Source organism: Synchiropus splendidus, chromosome 13 (genome assembly GCF_027744825.2).
Source record: "Synchiropus splendidus isolate RoL2022-P1 chromosome 13, RoL_Sspl_1.0, whole genome shotgun sequence".
Lineage (NCBI taxonomy): Eukaryota > Metazoa > Chordata > Actinopteri > Syngnathiformes > Callionymidae > Synchiropus > Synchiropus splendidus.
This window is the reverse complement of record NC_071346.1, coordinates 1,575,287-1,598,139: the sequence shown is the minus strand read 5'-3', so window position 1 is coordinate 1,598,139 and position 22,853 is coordinate 1,575,287. Positions and strand designations below refer to the sequence as shown.

The following is a 22,853-nucleotide window of genomic DNA, read 5'->3' as shown; positions in this document are numbered from 1 at the left end:
TTACTTTTTGTTATTCTTCTTTTTACTTTAAACAATTTTGATTTTGTTTCTAACGTGATTGTTTCCATTTTTATCACTGATGTTTTAATCATCTATTCAGATTTTTTTAAATTCACATTTTGAACATTCCTTGTGTTCTTTTTTTTTCTTTTTTATTTATTATCCACACTATTTATTAAATAGATTTTTAATATATTTTGTATTTAAATAAATTAGTTTGAATCATTTTTTATCCCATTATTTATGTAGTTATTATCTATTTATTTATGAAATGACTGATTTCATTCCTGACATTTTTAACTAACCAAATTATTTAGTTACACATTTTCTAATTTTCCACTCTTTAATAACAATAATATATAATAACAATCAGAGCTGTATGGAAAGCTTGTGGGAGGAAATCAGAGACACCACGTGTCCCTCCTCGGCTGCCAACACCTGGTCAGACACAGCAGAGTAACTGCTGAAGGTTAGGACGGTCATTTCTCGCCCGTCCGTCCTCACGTCACGATTCAGGGTCGAACTCTGGTGCAGTGTCTCTCCTGCGTCGCAGAACGGCTTCTGCACCAGTCATTTGTTCTCTCATTCATAATTCAGCGTCTTTCCTTTGACCTCTTTAGTCATTCTAACCATTAAAATCCTGAAGCTTGAGTTCAGCTATGCTTTATACATAGAGAGAGTTCTCTCCTCATGGGCTACATATGAGTGTGTATATGTCATCAGCTGTGTTCAGTTAACGTGCGGAAAATGCAAACCAAATAGGTCAAACACATTTCACACACATTGTACTTTATATCTTATATCTTATTTAGTTATTTAATTGAGTTGTTTGTTTCACTTTAGACTTAGACTTAGACTTTCTTTATTGACATTGCACAAAAACATATCACTGTATTATGGCAATGAAATTTTGGTCTGAGGCTTCTGGTTTGATCAAAATAGATAAATATCAGATAAAGACTAAAATAAATAAAAAAATAATAAATAAAAATAAAATAATAGATAATAATAAAATAATTTGCTCTTTAAGTGTGTTTTTTATTTTACCTTTTTTTTAAACAATACTGAAGTTTTTCCCAAAACATGTATTTTTCAGGGCGGTCAAAGTGAAAAACGTGTTAACTATAATCAGTCCGCTCATGTTTATGATGTGCGATAACCGTCCCCTTCCCCGGATGACCCTCCGACCGTTCCGTAGTTTGGAACCCCGGAAGCCGAGCCGTTGAGACTCCGGCAGAGAGGTGAGCGAGACGGTGTCGCGATCGTCAGCGGTGGTTTTAAATCCGCTGTCGCCGCTGAGGGGTCCGTCGGTCGCGATCGCTGCGTTTGACGCGTGAAACGCCGTCGGTCTTGTTGACCGCCGGGGGGCGGAGCTGCGCACGGCCGCGGGTCTCATCCGGATTGATGCTCCAACGATGAGCGATACACCCGTCCTGTTAGCGGGCGTCTGCGTGGCTCAGTAACTGCGGAGGTTCCGCTACAGAATGGTGTGGACTCAACACGCGTTTGCACGAGGAGACGTGATCGGCCACTCTGCTGTGAGTTTAGACGTGAAAATTTAATGTCATATATGTTTGTCACGTGGTTGTAGCGCATCGGAGGATTAATATTAACATTCAGTCAGATGCAAAAGGTGCGATTATTTTTGCGCGTAATCACGAGTTCACTCAGGTTTTAGTTCGATTTATCACAATAAAAAAATTAAATCAATTGACAGCGCTATTTTTTTCTTTTTTTGTTTTAGATGTATTGGTTTTTTATTATTTATTTTTACTCGTTTTTTTTTTTACTTCGTTTGGCTGGCAGTATGTCATTGTTTATTTCTTGTAATGTTTTTTTGTTTTGTTTTCACCCTCTGAATTCGGTCACCATTGACACTGTTAAGCTTTTCTGGACCTGAGTGGTTCCCACCGTCACATGATCCTCTCATGACATCAGTCGTCTACGGTCTGCTGTGAAGAAGGTGCGACTCGGAGCCCAAATGCAGAGCCCTGTGCTGGAGACTCTTTATTGTGTGGCGTCGGGTGTCGCTGACTCGGCGAGGCGGGCGACAGCAGCCTGGAAGTCTCCCCATGATTCCCGTGCCGTTCTCTCCCCTCTGAAGCTGGAGACACGTCCTGCCCCCTGGAGGGCGAGTCGCTGCCTGGTTTGTTCCGCTCCTCTCGCACCTGAGCGTCCGTCGCCTCACAGACGATTCAAACATTCAAGGACATTCACTTCTGAACAGAGGGCAGGGTCGCCTGGTGGTTCACCTCTGGCGCCCCCTGCAGGAGCGGCGCTGCTCATACGGAGGAGAGCTGCCCGGTGGAGGGGGGCCGGCGGAGACCCCCCCGGCCTCTGACCGTGGTGGTCTGCGTGATGCTTCTCTTGGTGGGGCTGAGCTGGTTCTGACTGTGGCACCTCCAGAACCAGCGCCGCAGCTCGGCCTGGACCTGCAGGGCAGAGCAAGCAGCTGGGACCCCGGCGCCATCCGCCTCCCGCTTTATCCCTGTGCACGCGGGCCTCACCTCTCCGTTCATGAAGCAGTAGAGCAGCGCCACCACGAAGCCCTGCAACACACAAACCCGCCGCCCGGTTACACCCCGCCACTGACAGCGCTCTAGAGCGGCGCGTGTCCAAGCGTTCCACCGTCACGTGAGATGGTGTCAGTCGCAGTGAATACTTGTGTCACAGTGAGTCTCAGGCAACGCACAGCAGCACATGTGGCGCGGAGGTGACGAGTGGGAGGAAACTGGAGCATTTAGCTTCGTCTTCTGAGCCAGTTGATGCTGACTCCACACAGGAAGTCCACCTTTTATCTGCTTCCAAAGTCCAACACCACAAAGATGAACTTGTTGGCTTTTTTTTGTTCATTCATTTTGAGTCAGTCACAGCTCTTCGGGGTGAGAGGCGGAGTCACGCTGGACTGGTTACCCGCCCATCACTGGAGAAGGACTCCCATACTCTAGAATCATCAATTCACCAGTGTGTTGACTGAGTGTGGGAGGAAACCAGAGGGTCTACAGGGAGGACGGCAGGTGGGGCTCCCCGGGAGAAGCTCCAGGAGCTGGGGCTTCCAGCCGGTGAACACGAGGCTGCCACTGCCTGGACCCACAGCTCAGCCTGGAACAGCCGTCAGGTGTCTCGGTCTTGTTCCAGAGTGAGGGATGGGTTGGGCAGCATCTCGTGGAGAAGACAGAGCAGAGCCACGAGACAAAGCTCCGGAGTCTCCTGTGGATCTGCGTCCCACTGTGCAGAGCTTTGGTCCTGGCTGAGCACTTAGAGACGGGTCAGGCGCTCAGTCATCTGGGGGAGACTCGGAGCAGAGCAAAGGTCTGCTGCGGAGGTCCTGTCCGGACGCTTCTCAGGAGGAGGCCCCGGGGCAGACCCACAGAGGCCCTGTGGCTCAGGTGATGAAGGAAAGTGGACGGAAACTCACCAACAAGCAAAATCACTTCAGAAAAGTGCGTCCGTTTCGTGGCGTCAGTGTGCGGGGGGCGGCGCCTGTGGTCATGTGACCTGTGCGGCGCGTGTGAACTCACCTGGAAGGAGCCCAGGCCCAGCTCGATGTAGAGGCGGGCAGCCACCCCCGTGTTCTCCGGCAGGAAGGCGAAGACGGTGTAGTGCATCCCAAACAAGGGGATGAGGAAGAGCGTGGACTTGGCCAGGCGTCTGAGGGAAGAGAAGCGCTGGTGAGGAGTCCTCTGTTTTCAGCCCCGCACTGAAATGTCACCTGATCACCCAGCGCCGATCGCTCGCAGATTAGAACCCCGTATCACGCTGCCATTTAGTTTATCAGCCGCGGTGAAGGACGGACGCAGGTTGCAGCCCCGCCTCGCCGCCGCCGCTCGCTCTCTCCCCGCTGCCCCACATGACTGTGACTCGTCAAAGCAAGTCAAGAAGCTCTGGCAGGATGTGGTGAATTCATGTAGCCCATGCGCTAACACATGTTGCCATGTTTGTTTGTTACTGAATAACACTGCTAACTCAGATGCAGCCGTCAACTGAAGCAGTCAGTTGTAGCTGGTTAGCATGTCGCGCACTGCTAGCTGCAGGTGCGACGTCTAAACAAAGTCTATAAGTATTTTCACTTGAATCTCGACGGCGGTTTTCATCCGTCGCTCCACGTCTGGCAGCTAATTCCATCTGAAGCCAAGGAGCGGTGCGACTGACGCCAGCTATTCCTGGTGCGCGGCTCTATTTTTACCCGCTCGCGACATTTACGTTTGAGAGCAGAAGAAGAAAGTCAAGATTCATTCGGGCTTCTTCCTCTCTCCTGAGCGCGTCCCGGGACTCTTCCTCTCCTCTCACTCTCAGATCCGGAGCTTTCATTCCGAGTCACACACCCGACTTCCCATTTAGCAGCACGCAGCATGAGAGCAAGTTCTGCCGCGCTGTCCTCAGAAACTCTTCCCGTCACAGAGGAACAGGTGATGTGAGCGAAGGAAAGGCCGTGCATGAGGAGGAGGAGGAAGAAGGAAGGAAGACGCGCAGCAACAACAACACCAACAGTGACGTGGTAAAGTTGGCATCAGCCACCATGTTTGTTGTGCTGCAGGAGAGGAACCACGTCCACATTAGCGCTCCACATGCTAATCCAGATGATCCCCTCTGATTTTCAGGTGAGATCATTTCTGCCTCATAAATCTATTCCCAACTGTGGACAGAAGTTTTATGACCCTGGACAGAGATGAACAGGGAAGGTCTTTGTTTTCCTGTCTGACTCTGTTCTCCGTCTCAGAGAGGTTAACCTGGCCATTTAAAATTAAATACCAAGGTCCAGTGTGATCCATAAACAAATGCTACCCAGTTGGAGAGAAAAATAAAAATACATGAATGAATGAAAAAGAAGCAAAAATAAAGATAAAAAATAACCCAATTAGCACGAGAGAGGAAAAAAAATTACAAATGAATTGAATTTTAAAAAACAGTTTGAGTAGAGGCAAAAAAATTTCTTTTTTTCATCTAACGTTTTTTTTAAATGAACTATTAAAGAAACTGCATAAATAAAACAACAGGTGAATGTTATTTAGAAATGAAGAGAGTGAGAGGAATAGTAAAGTGAGGCCCTAACAACTCTCGAATGTGCAGTATTTACGGACCATGATGGACAACAAATGTATAACCTTCATTTCAAACAGACACAGTGAAAGAATGAACGTTCCCTTCAGAGTGGTTCGCTCCAGTGGAGCCTCACTTCAGTCCTCTCAACGTGAGGGTCAGACTCACATGAAGTGCCCGCTGTCGTTGTTCCCGTTTATGGCCGAGGATTTCAGCTTCTGAACCAGAATCCTGATGACGTTGACGAAAATCACGATGTTGATCTGCAGTGAAGGACGCGAGTGGAGAACATGAGCCGCGGAAACATGGGCCCCGCCCAAACACGCGGCTCCTGCGCTGCCACACTCACCAGCAGCGACGCCGTGATCGGCCCTTTAATGATCCACCAGATGCCCACGGAGTCGGTGTCGTCCCAGCAGCTGCCACAACACACACACACACGTGAAAAGCCGTTTCACATCAGCGATGTTCTTGTGACTGCGCTAATGTAGCGCCATGCTAGTGGAGCGCTAACATGGCTGTTAGCTCGGGTTAGCTTGAACCTTTGTAGCAGTCGGAGCTAACTCACCACTGAAGCGCTTTGTTAGCTCGGGTTAGCACCGCAGTTCCAGGGTGCTGTGCTCGCGTGAGTGCTAGCTTGTTGAGACCAGAGTGTGTTTTATCAAGTATTCCTGGTCATTCTACTGGGATTTTTTTGGAAGTTCTGCATCATTTTAACTTTTATGGTGGTGTTGATTAGCTGCAATGTTTCAAGCTCCTTCGTTGTTTCAACTTTTATTTTATTTATTTTGCTTACGTGAGCAATTTTGTGACAAAAAAAGGCTGAATGGCGCCACGCTACACACCACAGGATGAAGTCTAGACCATAGAACGTTGCGACGCTCACCCTCGGTCGTCGTAGAAAACCCTGGTCAGCACCCAGAGGATCAGCACGCTGGATGGAAGCCCTGCGGAGTGTCAACACACGTAAACTGGAGCGGAACACAGGGGTGGAACCACACCAGCGAGAACCCAGCTGCTTATTTGCTCGTTCCAGGCAACAAAAGCCGTCGGCCTCGCTGGAGGCTGCGCACGTGGTCTTTGCATCAGCGAGCCGGAATTAGACCCGAGCCCCGCGCGAGGCGTCCGTGAGGGAGTGGAACCGGAACTAAGCAGATAAGGCTGGTGAAGTTTGGGAAGGTTTGTGAGCGGCAGCTGAGGTCGACAATATTAGAAATTCTAATGAGTTTTCCAACATGGCTGCTCAGCCAACGCTTGTCTGAAGGGCTTGTTCTGCTCTGCTGCCCGTCTGCGGCTCAAGCATCAGAGCGGGATCAAGATAAATGAAGGCAGAAGGAGGAACAGGTCAGCGCTGGGTTTGACAGCCGTCTGGTCGGCTCTGATCTCTGGGTTCCGTCTGCCGCTCCTGTGAGTTGCAGCTTCTAATTTAAACAGCGCGGTCTGACCTACATTTGTTGTGCATCGGCGTCGTGACCGAGCGCTCGCACAACAAGGCTCCGGCGAGATCTGTTCTCTGAGACGGTCTCATGGAGAAGGACCACAAAAACAAGATCCACGTTGGACTAGAGCAGAGCTGCGTTTCTTAAAGGGCCAACGGTTGTGACTACAAAACATGATGGAAAATATCCAAAATATATACTGATGTAACAAAGAGAAAATGAACCTAATAAGATGAAATGTAATGGAAGATATTAAGAAGTGTAAATATGCCATGAAACCGATATTTCATTTTATAGCCACTTAATTTGAATATAAATCCACTATGGACTTCAAGATAAAAAGTCAATTTATTCCAAAATATATTTTCAGTATTACTTCAATGTATTTTGAGGAACAAGAAAAACACAAAAAATGAAAAAAGTTAAATTTTAGTCTTAAAACAAGAACATACTATGTTTAGTATTGATGTGGTGATGGTGACTAAAGAGAACGAACATAAAAGGCAGAAAAGTGTGGCGATATTAGTTTTAGTCCGACATCAAACGGGCCACGAAAATACAGGCATGGGGCCGCATGTGGCCCCCGGGCCGCACTTTGCCCAGGACGGCACTAAAGGGTTTTAGCAGCAGGCGCTTCCGAGAGTTGGGGATCAGAAGGTGACGTGGTCGTGTTGCGGAGGACATGGATGAAACTAGGGGTCCCTGAAGAAGACTTTTGTCAGATTAAGCAACGCAGCCACGAGGTTCTCCACTTCCAGCTGAGTACGGTACAAGCTGGACACTTAATAAGCAACAGACGATTTCAAACTTGCTCCCTTAAAAGACGCTGCATCCCCACTTCACCTGACACCCTCATGAACCCCCCCTGCTGGTCCAACTGTTAAATCGAACCAGAAAAGAGAATCCATTCTCTTTTTATCATTTGAAATGTTTTTGATTGCAGTGAGCTCAGTGGACCAGCAGGTGGCAGCAGTGCTCTTCGCACACATGGTGAGCGAGAAGACGCTGCAGCTCTCTCAACTCTAGGATCAACCACCACAGGAACAGCCCCAAGCTACTCCTTCTCTCGTCATCATCGTCTGCTGAAGGTTATTATACAAACCTGGTGGACGTTTGTCGAAGGCAATAGCAACATAAGATGGTTGAGATTCCTGGGTGTGATCAGACCTGGTGCTAGGGGGCGCTAGATGGTTCCCCACTGTGACAGAGTCAGCAGGAGCGTTCCACCTGCATGTCCTTGTCAGGCCTGGAAGGCAGCTGATCTGAGTGAGCCAGAGTGTGGTGTTGTGGGGACTCACCCCAGCCAGTCAGGATGTACCACCAGAAGTACTTCCTCTGGGAGACGAAGGTGAGGGCCAGCAGCGTCTGCAGGTACATGCCCTCCACCAGCAGCCAGAAGTAGTTGGCCAGGATGCTGAACTGGAAGAAGGCCACGGCAGACTTGCAGGCCGCCTGCGGACAGGAGAGAGCCGTGAGCTCCGGAGCTGTGGTCCCCGTGGTCAGGCCCCCGACCGCTGGACCTCAAAACCTCCACGTCATTTCAATTCGTCTTCTTCATATATTCTGATATCAACCAGCCGCTCAAACATTTCCCCAGTTTGACTGCTACGTTCCTGTCAGACGCTTAAAGCTTCAGTGCAAAGCTGCGGCTTATATTCATACGTCAACATTCATCTCTCCCAGCATATGTATTCAGTCACTCATTTTCCAGGGCGGAGGGTCACAGGCTTCTCACACTTTCCCGTATCAATGCCTCTTCTGCGTGTATTTCCCCGCCGCTCCACTCATTTGTTCTGCAGCAGCTCAGTGTTGTCATGAGCAATTAGCCCGAGCAGCAGAGAAATGAGGGACAGCTGCCACGGCTCTTGCTTCATTTGCAGCGCTAACTCGATCACGGCGCCGATGAGGGAGTCAGGCAGATGACGCTCACCGAGGAAATGGAGCAGTGGTCCAGCGTCTCGTCGGCAAACAGCACCGCGTCCTTGACGAAGACGGCGCTGGCCCTCAGGACGAAGGAGGAGAAGAGGTTGACGTGGATGTAGTTTCGGGTGCAGCGGAACTTCCTGAGACGCAGATGGAACACAGAGAAAATGGCTCAAACTCCGCAGGCTTCAAGCTACAGCTCTGCTCTTCATCCAAACCTCTCGGCTCCATGTCGCCTTCCCAAAACAGGCTGAGACTCACCCGGAGCTGAAGGCCGTGAAACCAGAGGCGCGCGGCTGAGGTCGTACCTGAAGGCTGTAAACACCACGATGGCGGTGATGAGGGAGAGGAGGGAGGTGGCGTAGCCCACGGTGTAAACCTGCCGCAGCGTGGAGAGGTAGCTGGTCTGCACGACACAACACCAGCCAGATCAGTGGCGCCGCACCACAACAGCTTCACTCCTCTCTGACGCGGAGGAGCCGCGACTCTCGGAATACAGCGCGACGTTATGGATGCGTTTCTTCATCTGTCGCCTCTTGAAAGTTGTATTTTTAGCCCAGCTATTCTTCCTGCGGTGGCTGCTCTCGAGTGTCTTTGGTTTCCCTCCACCGTGGAGGAAGATGCTCCCCACCTGGCGGAGCTTTTGAAGAACCAGACCCGTGATGTTCACCTTGCACAGAGCAGCTCTCTGTTCTGCGGCAGAATCTGGCCCCAGGCTCCACTTCTGCCCCCTGAGAGGCTCCAAATGGTTCCCCCCTCATGTGACAAGTCTCGCCCGGCAGTTCTGATCCCCAGCCTCCAGGAGAGGTCTCCTCGTCTCCCTCCTCAAACTCAACATGAAGGGCCCCCGAGGCCAACCCCCCAGCGCTTCTGACTCTGTACCTCTGATTCGGGCTCCCCGTCGCTGCTGAAGACGCAGGCCTCCTCGTAGGGCGGACTCATCTCCGACCAGCCGTCCGCAGTGCAGGTCCTGTAAACGAACCCTGATGAGGAAGGAAGCAAAACATTCCAGTTTCATAATCCACTTTGTTTCACATTAATGTGCCAGTACAATCGTTCTTGATTTACTGAGGAACTGCCCTCAGTTTCCCGTCCAACTGTTTCCACTCCGCACGACTCAGCCTGAATAGCTTGTGAACCCCAGAGTGGCCCCGAGATCACTGGCTGTCAGCCACGAGTCATGGGACTAGAGAAGCACTCAGAGAGTGCAGACCTCCGCCGAGCTCTTCACTCCCGCCCATATTTAGGATTATTTTATCGCCTGAAATATCATTGATAGCAATGAGCCCGGCGGGACAACAGGTGGCAGTCGACTTCTCTCACACCACCGAGAGAGAACAATCCCATCCGAAACGATTGTGGACCTGGATGGTGACCAGAGTCCAGGGAAATCCATTCAACAATCGTATTCAATTCAGTCGTCACCCTTCACCCGTCTACTGACTCGGATCGTATTCGACTGAACTCGATCCATCTTCTCTGCCCACGTCTCACCACTAGATGGCAGGCTTCAGACACATGGTCTGCCGTTGGGATGTGGAGCAAGACTTCGCTCCTCTGTACAAACCAGTGTGGCTTTGTCGTCCAACTCTGAATCCGTCTTTCGTCCCTGGAGTCAGGGAGCACGGCCAGCGCTGCTCTGGACAATCTAACACCGTTTTTGGCCCCTGCTGATCTTGTTACACAATCAGGAGAAAGATAGGCGGAACTGCGTCACGTGAAGGGGCCAAAGTTTCACTCAACAATTCGCACACCAAAATAAAGTCAGGCCTCATTACTTCAATAATGAAAAAAGGCAGTTGAAACTGAGTCTGAAGGCAGAGTCAAACACTCATCGGCATCTTTCATCAAGATTCCTTTCACCTGTTTGATGGGGTTTTCTTCACGTGTTGGGGACTTTCACAGCCTCCACTCACGAGCGTGTCCACGGGCAAAGCTCTAGTTGTTCTGGATCCACCTGCTTTGTTCCTGTATTAGGTTCTCAGTTTGCTTTCCAACACACTTATTCATGTGATTCAAAATGTGTTGGTGGGCCGGGTTTGACCTTGAGTTTGACTCTGTAAACCACCTATTACAGAACAGGGGTCTCCATGTTTGAGAGGAGGAACCCATGACCGTAAGCTTGGAACGCTCTGCTCTTTCATCCAACCTTTTGGGAAGCTGCCGTCTGTCAGAACACATTTGTCCTGACCTTGAGGTGGCGCCCTTGTGTTTCCAAAACTGAGCAGTCACCACACAGTCCTGAAGCTCCTGCATCTGTGGGTTCATCTGCTGGCGCCTGCCAGTTAGTGAGACCAGCACCGGCCCCAGCAGAGGGGCCACTGTTGTTTAAGATCCCAGCACAGAGGAGATTCTCTGAGAGAGGAGCGCGGCGGGTGGGTTTCATCTGAAGTGGGGGAGGAGGAGGGGAACAGCACTCTGGGTCCAGGCCGCTCAGGTGATCGGGTGATGATTGGATCACTGAAGCGAGACATGAGGAAAGCGCTGGCACGTGCAATCAAAGGGCCACTGAGCTGAAACTGTCGGGTGATTGACCCCCATCTTCCTCCGCTGCCGGGTTGTTGAGGGAAGGTTTTTCTCCAGGAGAGTAAATGCCCTTCTGAGCTCAGTGATGAGGGAGAGGTTGGTGCTCAAACCCTGTAGCTACAAAGGCCGCGCGCAGCAGAAGGACGGGAATAACTGAGGGCAACTGCACTGCTCTTCGGTCAGTGAGGTGGTCCACTGAAGCCAGTCTGACACTGAGGGTCCAGAGTGGAGCCGAGCCTGCTGACGCACGCGCTCAAGCAGAAGCCGCTCTTTAGCAGCGGATCAGAAGAGGAATATCTGAGCGCTGAAGTGTGATGGACGTGATTAAAACGTTCACATACAGCACTTTTTTCATGCAAACATGGAGCCAAACGACAGGCTGGCAAACCCTCGGCTCCTTCCCCAGTGTCATGCGGCTCTTCACCAAAAGAGCAGCCGAACTGGCTGCGACTTTGGTCAAGTTGCTGCTGAGATGATGGTTTATACAGGAAATAAGAGGAAAAAGTAAGAGCTATTCCAGCGAAATGGCAAAATATTGGTCAAAGACTTTGACCTTCATTTAACTTTGAAACATAAACGATAAACCTCACCGCACGCTCAATAGCGATATGAGTGGTGGTCCTCAGACCTGGAGCGTCATCAGATCCACCATCAACACGACAGACATGACCCAGTTCCACGTCTGACTCTGTCCTGCCCTCAACTAAAGGTCTGGCCTGTGTTTCACCTGTGAGTCACTGTTGATGGTGGTGAGGTCCGTTGAATTCAGTGGAGTGAAGATGAGACACTCCAGTCTGCAGCGTGGCTCACACACACACAGAGTGGGGCCACGTTATTGGTGCTAGGAGCCACGTCCAAACATAGAGGAGTCAAATCAATGGCGCCCACATTTCGATCTACGCCGCTTGATATTTCCAGGAGGATCACAGTAAAATGGAGGAATTTGAAAAAGACATGCACAAGAGACGTACATCGGGTGTGAACCAGCAACCTGGTGACACACAGGGATGAGCTTTAACCGCTCTACTGAGTCAGGTGAGCAGCTGCTCAGGTGAAGCCTCACAGCCTGACGTGTTTGGAACATGTGGCTGTGTTCAGCAACACAGTAGAACAGTGGGGCTCTGAGGCCGCCTCTGCTTTAAACTTATGTAGCTTCATTTTCAGAGGGCTATTTTCTCATCAACCAAAGGACACATCAGAGTATTTGTTTTTTTGTGATTTTTAAATGTTATTCCTGTTTTTCTTCTCCTAAGGGAATGGAAATGCTTGTATCACTCAATTTATTGTATAATTGGTCAGTCAGCCTGACTTTTACATTATTACGTTTTTATCTGCCTTCAGAACAAATTCAGATTGGAACTTGGGCTCTGGTTTTAATTCGCCGAAGCTTCTCTTCCCATGAGTCAGTTTGAGAGAGAACAAACCTTGGCTGCTTGAGAAGTGCTGAAAGACCTCGGAGCAGGACACGTTGACCACCTGTCCCACGTCCGCTCTGGTCCAGCATCGGATCTCATCCCACTCTGTCCTGCATCCTGCCGCCGGAGAGAGAAGAGGGATTAGCACGAATCTCAAACTGCAGTGTGAGATTGAGGGGTGTGTCCTCCAGGATTACCGCCGGCACGCGTGACATGGTTCGGCACTCGACATGAAAAAACCCGGTTCAACATGATGGGTCCACACAACACATTCATTTCTCCGGACGGTTGCACAGGCTCGTGGATCGATGCTCATCTGTCCAGACTCCCCCAGGAATCATGACAATTTGTGAGTCACGGAGTCGTGACTTGGAGTCAGCAGAGCATCTTCTGCAGCCACGAGACAGTCACCTATCTCCACTAAAATCTCTGTTCCATCCAGAGGATCGACTCAACCCACCTGACCAAAACATCATGGTGCTCTCTGAGCGCTCACGCCGGGCCTGGGTGGGCCAATCGGACCGGTCCAGTCCTCTCCATTACACCTGTTTGATCCGGTGAAATGGACTTGATATCTGCTTCTCCCCATCTAATCCGTCTGAACATCTCCACTGCATCATTCTGACCCAGCCTGGTGTCACATGCCTGACCTGACTCTCCATCTCGGCCAACAGACTGTGGCTCTTCAGCTGGAGACACCTGGTACCTGTGGGGCCTCCTGTGAGTCAGAGCAATCGAGCTGCTCTCCGGATCAGCCGGGGGTTCATGGGTGCCTCATCTTTTGGATGTTAGAAACTCACACCATCTGAATAGATCAGACAGAACCACACGTCCAAAGACTGGACTGCTTACACAAAAGGGTCGAGATCGAAGCCAAAACCTCGTCTTTCCTCAACTCCATGCTAATGTTTTCGACGTTTTATTATAATTTTTCCAAATTTCCTTCAGAACTAGTTCCCCTCGTGAAGGCCAACGCCAGCTTCACACTGCAAGGGACTCCACCATGTCATTTTCTCTCTTCCTGTCAGAACGAATTTGAATTTTTGTGCCCACGACCAAGCCTCGGGAGAGGAAGCCAAACAAAGAGCCGTCGAGACGTATCATGATGGGACAGATTCCTTCAGCCGTCAGCAAACATTTTTTCATTTTTAAAACATTCGCGGAGCGGAGAAGAGCGAGGGGGTTTCTCTTCATTATTTCCTGCAGCTGAAGTGAGACCAAAACACATGAGAATGAGGCCCCACAGGCCGGGAATGACAGCCACGACGGCTCCGCGGGAAATCCAGCGCAGGGAGCGACGGGCTGCGGGAGGAAGTCGTGACCACCTCTTCAAGCTGCTGTCACTGTGACCGTCACCTCAGTCCTGCGTCCAGGGAGGCCTTCTGAGGTCAACATTCTCTGACAACATTGCTCATCACACTTGGTCAATGCTTTGGGATTAGCTCCGTTAGCACGTCCTGTTCAGAGCAGGAAATTACAAGTAACATCTGACTTACGAACGGGATCGGTTCCAACCAACCGGTCCTAAGTCAAATTGGACCTAAGTCGAATGCCATTCCAAATAGCAGACACAAGGGTTATAGGTGCTACTGTAGTGATAGATGGCTGTGAGAGAGTGAGATGCTGGGATACTGTGCTGCCGTAACTGTCGTACGTGATGCCGGCCTGGTACGTGCTGCGCTGCCAGACATTGAATAAAAAAGATAGGCATCTGCTGGCTGTGGTCATAAGTACGGGTGGATGTAAGTCGAGCAGATGTTACTTGTACAGACCATATTATTTCTGACTGGGAACAATTCTGTTCCGTAAAGTCACTTTTACTGCATCATAATCCGGATTATGAATCCCCCCCTGTTGCCCTCATCATACAGGACAAAGTGCTGCCGGGGGCCACACGGGGCCTGTCACCTGTATTGGTGTTGTTGTATCTTAAATTGACATGGTTATCCCACAGTTATGTTCCAAAGGTTTTCACCACTTCCTGTATTTATTTGACAATACTGTTTATAATAAAATGATCTAAAATCAAATAACACTTTGGTTCAAGACGTCCATCTGACATGCCCCGCCCCTCACAACTGCCTCAGCAGCCAGGAAATGTCTTTGCCCACCGCTGCCCCAAACCCACGTGGTCAGCCAAGCTGTCGACCCGAGACGGAGAAACTGCCACAGTTTGGTCTGGACAGTTTCTTATTTCAGACTTCCATTCATTTTGCCTGTCTGGGGAGTGACTCCATCCCTTAGTGGGCCTGCAGAGGTGAGTTGTGTCCACCGGGGACGGATTTGACAAACTGCTTCCGGAATACGACGCTTTCAGATGAAAGGCTGTTCCTGCCTCCTGATCAAAGGTCGGCACGTCCGGTCACGTGTGAGCATCCCGCCGTCTCCGGGCGTCGCAGGGAAGCAAAGGCTTCCCACTCCCACCTCCGTCGCTCCTCATGAATATAAACGCTCCTTCTCAGACTGAAAGCTCATCGCTTATACTGAAAGATGTGATGCCATATTTGGCCTCAAGCTTCCAGCAGAAACTGGCTCAAGTCATCCCAGGACACTGTCGGGTGGCTGTTCTCTGAGCCGTGGACAAGTCTGTCTCCCCCTGCTGGCGGAAGACACCAGCTCAGTGATGCAACTGTTAGTAGTTTTACGCCAGAACATTTGCTGCGGGGGCATGGAGCCAGCTACCAGCGTGTAACCCAGATTTCGATTCTCGCCAGAATAATGAACTCCACTCTCGGTACCAGTCCAATTCCTCGGCGCCTCCAGCTCCTGGAACCGTACCATCAAACATCGGTTTGATTGACTTGCGCTTTAGAGTGAAATGTTTTTCCAGAGAGCTAATCTTCCTGTCAGTTCTCTTCATAATTTGATGGACTGATGTCTCCGGCCTCAGGAGGACCGAGCTGGTGCTGGCTGTCAAAGCCAAGTCGGTTCCCTGACCCGGACCCGCTCCTACCAGCCACTCCGCTCCGGTGAAGGCGCAGATATTCCAGGCTTTATTCAAGATCAGTTGAAGGAGAAGGGTGAATCCTCAGCCGGGGGTCCAGGACCATGACCCGGTTCTGAAGAAAAACTGAGGCCATTAAAGTCCATCTTTGTTGAGTTAAACCTCCACACAGCAGGCGCCATCTTTGTTATGTTTCTGGAGGGCTTCCTCCCAGCTGGCTGAGATCCTCTCTACTGACCCCTAGGTGGTGGTAGTGTTCCCAAATTCGCACTACAGACTAATGTTGTAGTGCTCAAGGGTTTGTCTCGTCCCGTCTGGGTCTCCAGTTGTGCCTCCCAGTTGTGTCAATTCTTGGTTTCCAAGCTGAGTACACATCCAAGATGGCTTCCTTTAACATAAACAGGAAGTTTGCTTTCACTTTCCACTTTGTCCAGCAGCTTTTCTACATGAAAACGCCAGTATTTCCAGGAACATCAGCGCCCCCTCTGCTCATATTCCACTTCCCTCTTCTCAGGTAACTGGAATAACCTTGTCACTGGCTCATGATACGTTATTCTTCTTCTGTTAATAGCGAGAGCCTCACAGCGCCACATACAGGCCATGGCTGTGTATGACGTCGGCTGGTAAAAAGCAGCATGTTACTGACAGAGCCTCAGGGAGGACAGTGACGCTGCCTTTCCTCAAACTTTGATCTGACTTGGGCGGCATCTTCTCCATGACGTGAATCCATTTTCTATTTCCTGATTTATTTTTCAAGGTTGATTTTAAATATATATAGCAGATAAAATGAAAAACATGTTGCCGAGTTAGGGCACGGCGACAAGCGTCACGTCTCTCTGGCCCAAAAGTGACGTTCCGAGAAGCCCGGGATGAAGACATGCAATATTAATATGCTGATATTGGCTGATCTCGAAGGGGACTCTGGAGCGGTGGGAACAAATGTGGCTTGATTAAATGTACAATCGCTGGATGCATTCCAGAGAGGGCGCCGCCTCATTGATATTCTGCGATGATAACATCCAACAGCGTCATTATATTGTTATCAATAATGGCTTGGCTGCTCGCCGTCTTCGTCTCCAGCTCGTGAAGGCGCATTATTCCGCATGTAACAGCCTCTCTCAAGTAAATAATGGATCAAAGAGAAGAATGCTGGCAGACGTGAACTTTTCACAAGTGAAACTTCGTAGTCCTCCTCAGTGAAGCTGGTGAGCTGCGGCGCAATATTTGCCATGTGGTGTCTGAGGGCAATTTGCTCTATGGTTCCAGGGAAAGTCCCGGCTTAATGGCGGCTCGGATCCAAAGCTCCTCACGTGATGGTCGGAGGAGCGACCTGGCCCAGGACCAAAGGTCGACAGGAGGAAGTTGCACCTGGGTGACTGATCCCAGCTCTTCTGCTGAGGAGTCGCACCAGCTCATAGAGTCGAGGAACAAATCCACTTCAGGTTTTGAAATAAAGAATGAACTGTCTCTCCTCACCTGCTCCAAAGCTGCCTCCCGTCCCCCTTGTCTCGCTGAATTCCCCGGCAGTCTCCAGACAAATGCCTGACATTTAGCCTCTCAAAGGGCAGAGCTTGATCACTCTTCTCTGGAGGTCACGACGAAGGAGCTGATGGAGTTTTGGTGCACTTTCAATGAGAAGTGAACTGGATCTATTTTCATCCTAAACTGACCTGACTTGGCCTCCGGGCCTCCAGTTTGACACCAGCTACCTACGGCATCTGTGTCCACCAACTGTGAGCGCCGTCCTCTGAGGACTGCAGGGAGAAGTGCTCCCCTCAAGGACAGGACGCATTGGGTTCCTTTAAGCTCTGATCCCTGCCATTATTGAGATTAAAAATGATTATCTGTTGACAGTCCTATAGTTTTTACGTGTACATATATATACGAATGAGAAGTGTGAGGTTTGGCTCTCTTGACGCCTGTGGGCGTCCTGGAGTCCTGGCTTCACTTGCTGCTGTGGCTTCACGACAGCCCAGTTGTTGCTCAGGAATGAAGAGCCTCAGCATCCAGTCATTAGTCTGGCTGTGTGTCCCAGTTCACCAGGAGTGACACCACTCCGTCCTCAGCCAGCAGCGACTCTGACGCTGCGCTGACTGACAGCCGGCTCATTAGTGGCAGATTCATCTCGGCAGCGTCTGAGGACTGAAGCGTTATCTCTGGTAATTAAGATCAAATGAAAGTTCCTCTCACTCTGAAGGGACCTGGGCTCCTCATGACTGCAGTGACCTTCTGCTGTGCACTTGCAGACGGAAGGTAGCGGCAGGCTAATGAAGAGTGAAGAGTGAAGGTGTGAGGAGTCCCAAGCTCAGACCGGTGTCAGAACCTGCCAACAAGTCAGCAGCCTGGACTGAAGAAAGGCTCCGCTTCCACACCGCCGCATCACTTCATGAGCTGAAGTTCAGTCACGTCAGGATCTGATGCCATCAAGCTGAAGACCATAGTGTTGCTTTGACCTCCTGAGGGCCACGTAAATCCACGTCCATGCAGCCCCTAGGTGGCGCTTTGCCCTCCCTCCCCTCCCTCCACCCCCTCTCACAGACCAGGGTCCTCTGTTGTCCACTGCGGAGGGGCGTGGAGGAGTTTAAAGACTAGAGGCAGGAGCCATGGTGAAGAAAGAGCTGAGCCAGAGGACAGAACAATCAGAAACTTTCTCTGCTGGGAACGAAGCTCAGTCATCAAGGAGCAGCTCAACTGTGCTGGTCTTGGATGTGCCCTGGTTCCTGGTCACAGACTCAGGAGCTCTGAAAACAACAACGCTAGCTAACACCTACATCTCACTCCCGAGTAATGAGCACCTGTTTCTACACCTCCAGCGAGGTGTAAAGGATCCGTACTGCTCCCTGGAAACGGGGCGTATAGCCAGGTCACGGACCCCAGAAGAGCTGAAGAAGGTATGTGGGACCTCCTGCCCTGGAGTCCTGAAGTCCAGCCAGACGAGCTAACAACTGCTTTCTCTGTGTCGCAGGTAGCCAGTTAATGCTGAGTGTATTTGAATGGAACCCCATCAGCACCTGCAGAGCCTCCACTCTTTCCTCACCACTTCAGAGTCCGATGACTCACATTGGTCACTAATCACATCCCGATATATTGATGCCGATTCCTGCCGCGCGCAGCCAGACTCTGTTGCTGACCGCCTGCGTTTGTGCCTCGTGTCTGTTCCTCCTGCGGCTCGTTCTGTCGGAGCCGTTGACTTTCCGATGATAAGGAAAGACATGTCTGTCACGATCAGAAGGACCGGCTGGGTGCAGCCGACATGATTGTTATATACGCTATATATCTGTTGAATATATTTGGAGAAGATACGTCAAAGATGAAGTTCACTTTTGTCATAAATATGCTCATGATTTCTGGTTATGTTCGGGCAGCAGGCCTTGCTGGCCCTGGTGTAAAGTGATTACAAGGCAGGCAACACTGCATTCGAATTCCTCTATTCTCAAATGTAGGGTTTTCTGTGATCTTCCTTTCTGACGTTCATTTTCTTTCTGCCTGTTTTCCATTTTCACTTCCTCTCTGATGATCGTGGACCCTCGGGTCACACTGTTTTTCCCTCACATTCCCCGCGTCCTCACAAGCACTTACTAGCTCTGGCCCCATCTTTGTTCGTTTGTGAGGTTTGTTTATTCATTAAAATGAAACGCATGCATTCCTGGGGCCGGTCCAACACAGGTCCAAACCGCCATGAATATCAGTGGTAAACAAAACAAAGCTCTTCTATTCTGCATTCACGTGAAATCCTGTGACCAAAACAGAAATGAACCCAGCTGTGATTAACAGCTTGGTGTCCACCACCTGCCTGTCGGGGGCGACGCCATCTTTGTTGTGTTGCAGGAGTCGGACACAGCTTTTCCTGCGTCTCCTCACCTCCACTGTTGTCAAACAGCGCCACATTTGCCAGAAAACACGGCGAACAATAATCACGACTTCACAGTCAGAGATTCATCAGCGACTGAATGAGTCAGAGCCACAAGAGTTTAAGACGCGTCTCGCATGTAATGGATTTCATATTAGAGAAAAACACAGCGACGATAAAAATGAAGCATGTGGCTTGCTTCCAAACAGAAAACTAACCGGCAGCTGAGATGAATCTCCCACCTCCAACAGATCCGTGGCTCAGGTTTTAACACGCTCCCAGGGGAGTCTCGAGCTGCCGTGTCGGCGAAAGCTTCTTTTCTGCCTTTGTCTCGCTGTCATCGGGCGCAGGTGGATTTATAAACTTTATCTCTGACTGAACATGATGACTACGCGCCAGAAACATCGTGTGTCGGAGAGATTGGGGCTCATAAATAAACACAAGCTTATACAAGGACTCGCAAACAGTTTGATTCCATCTTCTTCTTCTTCTTCTTTTTTTCTTTGATGATTATATGTATGATTACATGTGGTCACAAATATAGCGAAGGGACATTTACGTGTGTAAATGTATAAATGCATGGATCACTTATGAACATCTGCAGTCGGGTGGATGAATGAATAAAACAGCGACAGATTCTGCCAAAGCACACGGTCACGCCTGTTCACTAGTGAGGAATTTCATGACTGAATTAGAACCATGTTAAACCGTAACCCTCATTTTCACTCGAGCCCATTTTGACTTCATAAGAAAAAAAAGTCCAGACAGGAGGTGGTAGTGACGTCATGGAGCGCTGGCACGAGCTGCCAGCCACAGCAAAAGAGAAAATCTCTCACACATTCATTCCTCATCTACACTTCAATGTTGATTTCATCCAGTGATTTGTTGTAATTTGTGTTTTATTTTTTTCAAGCCTTGCTTTCCGGCTTAAGCTCATTTTTCAAACTGTAGCGGATACGTGACCGGAAGTAATAGAAGTGAATTTGGAGCTTAAGAACACCAAAATATATGAAGAAATTTGTAGTTGTGTGTATAAATGTGGATTCTTACTTTTGATGCATTACTATATTCATGCTCAAGACTTGCATAAATAAACTTTTGAGCATGATTGTTTCATAAGTGTGTGGCTAAATATGTACATAAATGAGAGTAGGGCTAAATGCTGTTGATACTGTGGCGAAGGTTTGATTAAATGAGTCATTAAATACAAGTAAATCGGTGAGTTCATAGTGAACTTATGTGTACGTAAGAGGGTGTAATAAATACATAAATGTGTGAATAAACTAATGAATGAGTGGAACTATTGATAGATTTATGGATAAATATTAGTGGATAAAAATGGGGATAAAACTTTTGATATGTATGAATGTATGTTTCATGCGGGTAAATCTGTGTAAGAGTGTAAGAGACAATTATTTCTAGTTAGCCTTGGTTCTCGTGAGTTCCGTGCATCTGAATGTTTCTGATGTTGAGAAGTGGTTGCTTGTGTGAATTGCTCATGGTTTTGCCTGTTGCCTGCTGTGTGTAACCGCAGTATCATTTCCACCTTGGTGAGGTTCCAGCAAATGTCACTGTTCATTGACGTGCCTGACCCCCTGATGTTAGCTCCAGCGATCCGCCGCTCGTGAGGACGAGCAACAGTGATCTGCGTGTCGAGCTCACCGTCGACGCTGGTCTGGTTCTCGCTCCTCCTCCGCTGGCTGCACGTCTGCTTGGCCCTCAGGTGCTGAGAGATGATGGCACAGTCCGGATGGATGGCGTCCGTCTGAAAAGAGTGAGACAAGCCACTTATCAACGGTGAAGCAGGAGGCCTGCAGCGGCACGCGCCGTGAAGAGACATGGGGATGTTATTAAACATCAAACAACAGCACCTCGGAGGTTCATTTAATCTCTCCTGGAAAAGTTGCTAAAAATGCACGGGGAGGCTTTTTGGGGATGAAAATCAGGTCGCAGAGGTGTCGAGGAGAGACTGCTGCTGCGTTCACACATTGGTACTTGCTGCATGGCTGTTCATTTTCTTCCTCGACAGGTGACATGTGGAACGCCATCACGCAGTATCACTTTCAGCATTTGAATGATTCAGTGTTCCTCCATTTTTTGACTCCTTGAACAGGTTTTCTCAAAGGAATTCAGCTGAACATCGTGCTAGAAACTATCCAGATAAATAAACAGTCACAAATGAGCAGACCAAATGTCTGTTTCGCTTGTGCAGACCGTCGAAACTAAAGAGGTTTGGGGGGGTTTTATCAGCGCCACTGTTCCAGCGTTTTCCAAGCTCAACGGTCCAGTCTTTGTTGACTATGAACCGTGATGATCGTTTCCTCCTCAAGAGATTTTGTCTGGAAAAACTGTCTCAGCTTCACTTGAACTCCTCTCTGACTCTCTCGTTTCTGTGAAGGATACCAGGCGTCGATGCTTCTGAATCCAAGTGGCACGTCTTTGTAATTACTGCCAGCCACTTAATGAGGACGCTGGCTCCCCGCGCGTGTGTGTGTGTGTGTGTGTGTGTGTGTGTGTGTGTGAGACAAGGGTAGAAGGTGGTGACTGTGGTGATGCCAGAGCTCCTCTCCTCATGCTAATGTCACAATAGGTTATCATGGAAACTGCTCTCTCCTGAGTGTATGGACCTCAGCGGCAACTTTCTGTGGTGGATGACAAACCCTGCTCCCACATCATGACCCCGCGCTCCCAAGCGGCACTCACCGTTGGCGTTTGCCAGAGGAAAAGGCAGAAGATGAGGAGGGAGACCGTCTCACGTCGTGCCTCCTTCCTTCCCATCTTCGCCTCCGCTTTCTTGAAGTCCATCACTGGATGTTGTGACGGCAAATCCAGGTAATGTTTGTAAAATATTCCTGATGTTGTGACGATGTTCACTGGCAGCTCCAAATAAATGAATCCCAATTCTCCTCCAGTGAGATGAAAACTTGCACGAGTCAGAAGATGAAGCGCATCTGCTCTCCCTCCCTCTCTCTCTCTCTCTCTGCCAGCCTCCTTCTCTCTCCCCTCGCTCTCTCTCTTCTTTCTGAGCGAGCACACAGGTGAACGAATCTCTCCATCGCTGTGACAACCACAGCGGGGACAAACCCACATCCACATGAAGAGACTAAACCTGTTCAAACACAGAGCAGACGCACTGTTTTAGAATTCACGTCCTGAGACGGACCTGTCTTCTTCCTGCAGTCTTGACGCATATTTCTCCTTTGCTCCATGGAACTAGTCAAATTGTGACTCTGGGAGGAAATCAGAGGAGCAGCAGTGGATTTAAAATGAAAGCCGGGAGCTCTGAGGCTGCAGCGCTAACCACTGCACCACTGTGTTGATCGACTAGCTTTCCCAGCAGAGACAGACGTCCCAGGTCTGATGATGTTTCCACACCAGACCAGAGCCAAGCCTGGCCTGGGGCCCGTGACTGGCCCTCCGCCGGCATTCATGTGGTCAGGGTCAAGGTTACGAAAGGTCACTGAAGCTCTGTTCAGATCTTAGTTTGTTTGGGGAAACGACTGTAGCTATTCATGTTAATGACATGAAATAAAAAAGGAATATAATTGCAAATAATTGCAATTATGTGATGACGTATATATGGTTAATTTAAGTATTGGGTATTCATTCAACCTCCCTTTTTCACATGTTTTCTCTCCAATATTTGAACATGTTTTGCTATTTATTTTTCTATATTTATATGGTAATTGTTGTTTTCCAACGTGATCTATCACTGG

General features: G+C 49.4%; 1 protein-coding gene across 2 annotated transcripts; it reads right to left on the bottom strand.

Moving 5' to 3' along the window:
- Nucleotides 1–1,326: 1,326 nt before the first annotated feature.
- On the bottom strand, nt 1,327–22,106 carry LOC128769402 (vasoactive intestinal polypeptide receptor 1-like). 2 transcript variants are annotated; one of them, XM_053883089.1, is made up of 13 exons: nt 21,841–22,106; nt 20,800–20,902; nt 12,353–12,460; nt 9,285–9,385; nt 8,711–8,808; nt 8,410–8,542; nt 7,778–7,931; nt 5,927–5,987; nt 5,390–5,459; nt 5,209–5,303; nt 3,522–3,651; nt 2,508–2,549; nt 1,327–2,432 (listed from the first exon to the last, which is right to left on the bottom strand). In XM_053883089.1, the coding sequence occupies exons 1-13, from the start codon at nt 21,940–21,942 to the stop codon at nt 2,283–2,285; spliced, it is 1,347 nt and encodes a 448-aa protein (XP_053739064.1). In that variant the 5' UTR covers nt 21,943–22,106; the 3' UTR covers nt 1,327–2,282. The 2 variants fall into 2 exon arrangements, with proteins under 2 accessions (XP_053739064.1, XP_053739063.1); XM_053883088.1 differs by having other exon boundaries at nt 1,327–2,549.
- Nucleotides 22,107–22,853: the final 747 nt, after the last annotated feature.

Coding starts and splice junctions, on each gene's coding strand:
- LOC128769402 (XM_053883088.1), bottom strand. CDS start 21,942: ATGGACTTCAAGAAAGCGGAGGCGAAGATGGGAAGGAAGGAGGCACGA. Junction 5,460..5,926: donor GTTTTCTACGACGACCGAGG/GTGAGCGTCGCA, acceptor GTGTTGTGGCAG/CTGCTGGGACGACACCGACT. Junction 3,652..5,208: donor AACGACAGCGGGCACTTCAT/GTGAGTCTGACC, acceptor CTCTTCCCTCAG/ACGCCTGGCCAAGTCCACGC.